This window comes from Musa acuminata, chromosome BXJ3-4 (assembly GCF_036884655.1).
Source record: "Musa acuminata AAA Group cultivar baxijiao chromosome BXJ3-4, Cavendish_Baxijiao_AAA, whole genome shotgun sequence".
NCBI classification, from domain to species: domain Eukaryota; kingdom Viridiplantae; phylum Streptophyta; class Magnoliopsida; order Zingiberales; family Musaceae; genus Musa; species Musa acuminata.
The window spans coordinates 3,101,980-3,111,254 of NC_088352.1; the positions used below are offsets into that span (position 1 = coordinate 3,101,980).

Sequence of the window (9,275 nt, forward strand, 5' to 3'; positions counted from 1 at the left end):
CTTATTTTCAATCAATAAATTAGTTAGTTAATTAAATAAGCGTTAAAGTGATGCATACCATGTGTCAAATTTTTGAGATAAATGTAAAAAATGAGATTTTGGGGGAAATGCATGTGAAAGTTTCACGCCAAAATTCATCCACCCTTTACTTATTGGCGAGTAAGATTTAAGATTAAAAAATATAGAGAAAATTAATGAATGTAAAAGAAAATTCACGTCGGTATCAGCTATTCTGATGCCATGGAATGGGTTTTTGGAAAATGGAAGTGATCCAAACAAAAAAACTTTAACAATGTTAATTTTTGGCTTTCAATTAAGTAATATTTAAGCAAAGTCTCCAATTCCAATGAGTTTGTAAGTTTTTATGTATCCTCCTAAATTTTAGTTTAACATTCTTTAAAAACTCATCATAATGTTAGGATTTTAAAATTATTTTACATATTGTATATTTAACTTAACCAAATTACCATGGTTAGTATCGGTTAACTTGGGGTTTTCTATATATACGTTAATAAACTAAGGATAAATATCGTATTGAATATTTGTAAAAATAAATATGTTATTTACAGACTGCTCAAGGATAATATATATATATATATATATATATATATATATATATATATATATATATATATATATATATATATATATATATATATATATATATATATATATATATATATATATATATATATATATATATATATATATCACAGTGGAGGTGAGTAGTTGTAAGTTTCATGTCCTAGCGGTGGGATTTCTCGTCTTCTCTCGCCCGCGGGGGCGGGAGAGAGTAAAGCCGGCGATGCCGCGTTGGCCGCCCACGTTCCCTCGTACCAGCAGCTGCGGTACCGTCGCCTTTATATGGGGAGATGGCGCCCCGTGGATAGACTCCGTCGCTTGTTTACGCGCCATTTCCGCCGCGTCGTCAGTTTCTCATCTTTAACGAAAGAACGCGATCCGATAGTCGAGGAGGAGGAGCTGTTTGTAGGTAAGTAGGAGTTTGGGTTCTTTGGCCTCAGGTTCATCGTTGTTGCCCAGAGGAGAGAAGAAGTCGCCATGGAACCTCAAAGGAAGGTCTGTTAATTTGTCCCCTTTTCTAATTTAGCTGTAAAGTTAAAATCTTCTTCCATATAATCGATAACAAATTCGTTATTTTTTCTTAAGTAATTGCTTCTGTTCTTCAGTATACCGCCATCCATCTCCTTGTTTTTCAATGCACTTTTTTGAATGCAGATCTTCCCTTTTTCCGTTATTAAGAACATGAAGAAGTTTGGATTGAATTTTATTTAGTTTTCTATTGCTTTAGGTTCTCTCGTTCAAGAATATTTTCCTCTGTTACAGCTGAACATGTTTCTTTCAAGAATGTAGTTCTTGACCTGTTTGTGAAGATATTATAGGTGGGATGGATTGAACATTTTTGGGCTCTCTTTCTCTTTCCAGATTACTGTATTCACGAATATCTTATGTGTTTTCTATTACGATTCAATTAACCTGTAATTGTTTGACATCTGCCAAATGCCTTGCAAAGATTGATTTTGTTTTATATTCTTTCTTCGTTTTTTATTCAATTAACCTGTAAATTGTTTTATATTAACTTGTTGGCAGTTCACAACTAAACTGCCCTTTTCTTTTACAATCTTCTTTTGCAATTATTCTAGTTATGCCTTTTATCTCTCTTCATTCAATTTCTCTTATCAAGTTTAGCCTTTCAATCCATACGATTCATTTAGGGCATGCTAGAGAATGAATTCTTTACGGAGTATGGTGAAGCAAGCCGTTACCATATACAAGAGGTCATTGGAAAAGGAAGCTATGGGGTAGTCGGCGCTGCAATCGACACCCATACTGGAGAGAAGGTGGCAATAAAGAAGATCAACGATGTCTTTGAACATATTTCTGATGCCACTCGCATTTTAAGAGAGATCAAGCTGCTGAGGCTGCTCCGCCACCCTGACATTGTAGAAATCAAACATATAATGCTCCCTCCATCTCGAAGGGAATTCAAAGATATTTATGTCGTTTTCGAGTTGATGGAGTCAGACCTTCATCAGGTTATAAAGGCAAATGATGATCTCACACCTGAACATCATCAGTTCTTCTTATACCAACTTCTTCGAGCTCTTAAGTATATCCATGCAGGTTAAAACCATTGCTGATTTCATTTATTGTCACCCTACATTTGGGTTATAGTTCAAACATCATTCTTATCTTCTTTCTTCTTTTTTCTTAATATGCAGCAAATGTTTTTCATCGAGATCTGAAGCCAAAAAACATCCTTGCCAATGCAGATTGCAAGCTGAAAATATGTGATTTTGGCCTTGCCCGAGTAGCTTTCAATGATGCTCCATCTGCTATATTTTGGACTGTATGTACATTTTTTTTTTCTAATCCAAAACTGTCAGGGCGGTAATGTTGTTTAATCACTCTTGTTATGCTGATAATTTTGTTTCTTTCTTTTCCTTAGGACTATGTAGCAACAAGGTGGTATCGTGCTCCTGAATTATGTGGCTCATTTTTCTCTAAAGTATGATGTTTTGCTATTTCTGATCTCATATCTGAAATCTATGTTGTATTATTCTTTTCATCGAACCTATGATGCATAATGTGTAGCTTCCAGAGTTAGTCACTGAAAGCTTAAAGATGCGAAATGACTGTCCTCAATCAGACATGTTTTGTAGACAACTGATGCGTCAAGTTGATTCACTTTAACATCTGAGGACCACTAAATGTGAAGGCCCGCCAAGGAAAAAGTGACTTTATAATGTGTAAAGCCAATGCCACTTTGAAATCAAGAAAATACCAGAAGCGTCTGAAAAGATTTTGTTGTTCTGATGCGAAATTTTGTACTGCTATATGATTGATCCTATTCCATGTCATCTAAATCTGATATTAATTGTAAGAAGGCAAAGTTGATAATGTTGGTCTACTTAAAATTAAAAATATGTTCTCATTCTGCAAAAGTTTCAGTCTTTCAGAAATTTATGTTAACTTTGTTATATAAGCAGTTATAGTTTTTAAACCCTCTTGCTAAAGTGCAACCAAGTTTATGAGGTCTATTAACCCTCCTGCTACCTCGTTTAGTCGAAGAATTGAAATGAAAACTATCCAGATCAGCCATCAATCATAAAGCTGAGATTAAAATTTATCACTTATTAATCTGGAATTTTTGTTTGAGCTAACTTTCCATGGTTATTTCCACTTTATGCTAAAGCCTCTTTAGATGTCATCCGAACAATTGCTAGGTTTCTTCTACATATCCTTTTGCCGTTGGCTTTGAAGTTTTCTTTTACTAAAGCATGCCTTTGTCATCTGAAAACCTTTGATGGAACTTAAGTATATATGCTTTATTATTTAGATTTTAGAAAATATCATCCCGTTCAGAGCTGAGTCATCAAGACCTTGTAATTTGTGACAATGGATTAGATGACCTTGGTAGAACAAAGAATGCTGTGACATCCACCACAAGATGGACCTATCTAAGCAAAATAATTTAGTGGATATACTTACTAGTGAAGCTGGACATTGCTAGTACAGTGTTCATAATGTGCTTCTTGTACTTCAATCCACAAATATAAGGTTGGTGTTTAGTTATATTATATTTTAGGTTTAGTATGAAGGGATTTTCACCTTGTTTCTTAGCTGAAATTGAACTCAGCTTGTCGGTAAGTAACTTTTTGATTCCTGCAACATCACCTTCTTGGTTTGTAAAAAATATTTCACCACTACAAAGTGTTACTTTTATGATTATCCAAATGAATTATACTTTCTCGTTACTGATTATGATCTACAATTTTTAATATCTGCAGTACACACCCGCGATTGATATTTGGAGCATAGGATGCATATTTGCAGAAATGCTAACAGGGAAACCTATATTTCCAGGAAAGAATGTCGTGCATCAGTTGGATCTCATGACTGATTTGTTCGGCACACCTTCAGCTGAATCTATTGCGAGGGTTTGTCCTTTCTTTATCTTGGTGTTATCAGGCATCAACTAGATTTCCTGGAAAACCTACAATTCTTGCTTTTATTGTTACCATATTCTACATTATTCTTCTCCATCAGTTTCCTTTTCTTTAAGGATCCCATACCTTTGGTAGAAAATTTAAAGTATATAAGAAAATAGTTTGTTAACAAATTGGCTTGCAAAATAACTCATTCATCTAATAGAGACTAAATAAGAAAAATGTTTTATTCTCAGCATTTATATATTGTCAATGAAAGTAATGTACATGGAAATGTGGTGCGTATATATGTTGTGTAACTACTTTATTGCATTGCAGAGCTTCTTATTATATACTATCGTGCCCTTTCATTTTTATTGAATATGTTGATAAAGAGTTCATACAGTCTTATCATATTTTTTTCTTTCTAATGAAGCATACGGATATCTTAATAAGTAAGCTTCTGAAGATAGTGATCCTGCCTGACGTCTAGTCTACCGCATGTTAATAGTCTAAGCTCAAAGTGTCTTTCATGAACTTGGATTCCATAAACCAGCTACATGATTCCCTAATTCACTTCCTAGGCATGACATTGCTGTGAACTATCTAGTTGTATTACAAATAGGTCAGATGCTAGAGTCCCTGCCAATCTGAACTTTTTTAGACACATGTTCAGCACATTTTAGCCATTGAATGATCTTGGTGATCCCAAAGAGATGCATTTACTTCTGTAAATTGATTCGGAAGTCTTCTATTGATAGAATTACCTAATGGGATGTACTCCATATTTAAAATAAAGATGATAATTTAAAGTTCTTATGGTATTCAAGGAGTATTGCTACGCATGACAAGGTTATCTCATTTACCTTAATTCTGAAGAAGGAATTTGTTATATGCTTTTAAAATCATATTTAATATATTCTTTTTGTTATCTTCTTAAACCAAATTGGTTATCATCAGCTTGATATTTTCACCACTAACTTTATATGTTAATGTGATTCTATCTCAAAACATGTTCTTGTATGTGAATACGTGGATTATACTAATTATGAGGTTATTCTTGGTTCTTAAACATTCCAAATATTTATGGAACCACCTATTAGTCTAGTTGATCCTTGAACAAATATCAATTTGAAAGATAAGAGGAGCTCCATCTTCTTTGTGTTAAAAATAATTATGTGAACAAAGGATGTGTCTAGTAAATTTTCAGGTGGGGGGTACATAAACTTTGTTTGCTGGTTGTGATATATTTGTTCCAGGTATATATGAGATGAAGATCCAGGTAAGTTAAATCTAAGATGTAGATCAAATATATTTTGAAATGCTTATAGTATACGTCATAGAGGCATGTGGAAGTTGAATATTAACAAGCCTGCTACAATTAACAAGCCTGTTTGCTGCTTAGCTAGGAGTGAGCTAATAATTCATTAGGCTGAAATGATCTCATATAAGGTAAGCAGTTATGATGATTGTATGGATATGAACATATCTTTGTAAGGCTATAAGCCAGAGGAAATTGTTATGAACAAGCCTGTTTAATGATTAGCTAGGAGTCAGCTAATCAATTATGAGGCTGAAATGATCTGATATAAGGTAAACAGTTATGATGATTATATGGATATGAACATATTTTTTTATGGCTTTAAGCCAAAGCAAATTGTTATTAGTTATTTAATTTATAGTGGTCTGCTTTCAAATTTTAATTCCCAACAGAATTTTAGAACGATAGCAAATAAGGACCAAGACAAAATATGCTATTACTTTTTACGAGTATTGAAATTTATTACATTGCATTGACCCTATATAATCCAGCATTGACGGGATCCTTGTACACTTGGCCATCTGTTTTTAATCGTCCCAAATGAAATTAGCATTTTAAAACTTAAAGCCTTTCATATATAAGGGTTGCTCTTGCCCAGAATTCTATGTACACATTCTCATTCTGTGGGGAAAGATATAGATCTGCTTTTTGGATCTCTAATTGTTATTGTTGTTTAACAATGCAGATCCGAAATGAGAAGGCTAGAAGATATTTAAGTAATATGCGGAAGAAACCACCCATCCCGTTCACTCAGAAGTTTCCTGGTGTAGATCCTTTGGCTCTCCGTCTACTTGAGCGCCTACTTGCATTTGATCCTAAAGATCGGCCTACTGCTGAAGAGATAGGATTCAGTAACCTTGATGACCTATTTCCAAATAAGTTCACAATTGTTCTTATGGTTTGAATGGAACTTTATAGAAGTATTCTGATTCTTCTTTGTTTTAATCTATTCAGACACTAAGTGATCCTTATTTTCGAGGTTTGGCAAATGTTGACCGTGAACCTTCAACACAACCTATCTCAAAACTTGAGTTTGAGTTTGAAAGGAGGAAATTGACAAAAGATGATGTTCGAGAGTTAATTTATCGAGAGGTACAACTGCAAAAATGTAGCTCTGTTAGTGACATGAATTATTGTTCCACTAACAGTGAATTGTTTTTACATCAAACAGATCTTGGAGTATCATCCTCAGATGCTGCAGGAGTATTTACGTGGTGGAGATCAAGCTAGCTTTATGTATCCTAGGTTAGTTATTATGAATCTAAAATTTTACGAATTGCATATGCTGAATATATCTAATGATCATTATGATGCTCAAAGTAATTTTGTTGTTCCATGAAAAAAAAAACATTATTTAATGACAATGCTTCTCTACTCAATATGTTCTACGTTCAGATGGTTTCATTGTAGGTATGCTTTTTGTGCATCCATTATTAGATTTCTTGGAACAAGGATCTGGCACTTGGACATGCACACAAGGCTGCTACTGCACTAGTTTGCATTGTGATAGGAGAGGCAAGGATCTGTGGTTTCTTTTTTGATTTCAGCTTACACATATTTTACATTGGCCAAAGCAGTTAAGATATATTTCAATTTTGAATTTGCCTTCTTATATAACATCGAGTTCCAAGTGACAGATGCACATCCAAATGTGTGTTTGCATGCCTTATCAACAGTTGTTTGTGCCATGGTGTCCAAATTGTTGTGGTTTCTTTTTTTATTTCGCCTTTTACATATTTTAATTTGGCCGAAGCAGTTAAGATATATTCAATCTTAAATCTGCCTGTCTTATATAACATTGAGTTTTAAGTGACTGATGCACATTCAAATGTTTGTGTTCATGCGCTATCAACAGTTGTGTGTGCCATAGTGTCCGAATTTTGCCATGAGCATATCGGTGGTTTCCATGTAACATAAACTGTATGGTTATTGCTAGTTCTATATTTTAATTTGGAAAAACAAAACTCTAAATGTAGTCATGTAAGTATGTTTCACTGTTTTCAGATAAAACATTTTTTCCTTGAGAATACTCATGTCGTAACTAATAATGATGGAGATGTTTTGGATCATTTTGAATTTACCTAAACCAATTACTTTTCTATCAGTGGAGTTGACCGCTTCAAGCGCCAATTTGCTCATCTGGAAGAGCACTCTAGTAAAGGTGAGCGAAGCACTCCACTCCTACGGCAACATGCTTCTTTGCCAAGGTAACCAGGTTAAGAAAATCATTCTATTGGCTCTTCCTCTGAATTTCTTTGAAGTATAATAATATGGTGACATGTAAATTTTGACTTTTTTGCATGTTTTTTATGCATGCTTTTTCATTTTTCTAGGGAGAGGATTGGTGCAAATAAAGATAGCAATCCTGACCAACAGAATGAATTTGAAGGGCGTAGTGTTGAATCTCTTGTTCGCAGTGCCCTTGAAAGCCCTACTAGGTCACAGCAAGGTGAGGGGCCAGATCATGCATCGGTCACTGATGGACTAAGCAAGTCAAAATACAGTGCACGTAGCTTGTTGAAGAGTGAAAGCATCAGTGCTTCCAAGTGTGTTGTTGTCAAGCAGAAGAAGGATCAAGAAGTAAGTGCACAATGACATTTATTACTGCATCTACTTATTGGCAGAATTAGTAGAAGTCTTTAGATAACGTTTATTAAATGAATGTGGTTTTAGTTTCATCAGGGATTCTACTGTTCCAAACAGGTCTAACCAAACAACTTTTCCTAGTCAGTGCAGGAATAGAAATGCCTTTTTATTTTCTCCTGCTCATTAATTAGATATGTGATCCAAATATTTTACTTTATCTGAGGTTCACAAAAGGTCTCTTCTGCTCCCTAACCTCTTAAATGATATTATCTGATGGGTTGGAACAAATAGAGAGAGATGATGGCAAAGGGTTTGCATCATGAGGGAATTTTTTGACTGTCTACATTGTTACCGTGAAAATGAAAATACATGGATTGGTTGGAAGACTGGGCTTTCTCTAAGCCCACCTCCTCCATCGGATCAGGCAGTCATGACACTCGAAGGAGTCTGGCATCCTTAAATGTACTCGAGTAGCTTAGTGTTCATTTCTTAACAATATTAGGCTCTTTTCATGTTTTGACGACTTATCTTGTATTGTGTAGTTCCGTGGATCACATCCCTAAAACTACATACCATTATATATGTCACCAGACTGCATACTGGAGAGGTGGCTATTTAAATTTGATTGTCTTGTTTACTTCCAACAGCATCATTATGTTCATCTTAGAGTTTAGAGCTTTTAAATTTCATAAAGATGCTAGCAAAATTAGTGTTGACATGTGAGCTGGAAGCTAAATTTCTCAGAGAAAGCCGATTCAACATTTTTTTTTTTTGGGCAAGAAAGCTGATTCAACATTAACTGCATTCACTAGGAAGCTAGATTCATGTTGACATGTGCACCGAAAGAGAAGGCTTATTCAAGAGTAATGAGATTAGCATGTGGTTTACTGCTATTATAAGAAATTATTTGCATAATGAATCTACATTTTCAGGAGGAATCAGCTACTGAAACAATGGATCGGGCGGTTGATGGTTTGTCCCACAAATTCACCCAGTTACATTCTTGAAAAATCTTCTTTGGAGAATTGCAAGAATGCTGTCGACATGTGCCGCACAAGCTCAAAGTTCAGATCGGATCAGAGCACAGTGTTGATGACAAACACCCTGCTATTATCTCTTACAGGGCTGAGTCAGCCAGCCCAGAATCTGATTTTTCAACTGTATTCACCCACTTATTTTTTCAACTGTATTCTGTTAACATTATTGCTGGAAATCAGCATTTCTATTATGATCTAAACCGCTTGTAGCACTCAGAAAAAATATGTTATAAGGCTTTCAATTAATTTGATTTGATTGACTGGTCCGTTTGATTCCTCCTAAGCTCAGTAGTAGGCTGATTTAAATTTTTGATGCAATGTTGATTTGGAGGTTGTGATTCTCCAAAAATAAAGTTCTAAATAAAGCTGTGATGAGACCAATTA

At 34.7% G+C, this 9,275-nt stretch overlaps 1 protein-coding gene across 1 annotated transcript; it reads left to right on the top strand.

Moving 5' to 3' along the window:
• Positions 1 to 735: 735 nt before the first annotated feature.
• Positions 736 to 9,157, top strand: LOC135634553 (mitogen-activated protein kinase 9-like). The gene is made up of 11 exons (XM_065144921.1): positions 736 to 1,077; positions 1,734 to 2,142; positions 2,241 to 2,368; positions 2,468 to 2,527; positions 3,810 to 3,959; positions 5,954 to 6,107; positions 6,221 to 6,360; positions 6,440 to 6,513; positions 7,374 to 7,475; positions 7,602 to 7,848; positions 8,787 to 9,157. Exons 1-11 carry the CDS (start codon positions 1,060 to 1,062, stop codon positions 8,859 to 8,861), a joined length of 1,557 nt encoding a protein of 518 aa, XP_065000993.1. The 5' UTR covers positions 736 to 1,059; the 3' UTR covers positions 8,862 to 9,157.
• The last annotated feature ends 118 nt before the right edge of the window (positions 9,158 to 9,275 follow it).

Bases quoted from the DNA above. Each gene is read 5' to 3' on its own strand.
- LOC135634553 (XM_065144921.1), top strand. The intron at 2,528-3,809 runs GTATGATGTTTT...TAATATCTGCAG, and splicing joins GTGGCTCATTTTTCTCTAAA to TACACACCCGCGATTGATAT. The intron at 6,514-7,373 runs GTTAGTTATTAT...CTTTTCTATCAG, and splicing joins GCTAGCTTTATGTATCCTAG to TGGAGTTGACCGCTTCAAGC.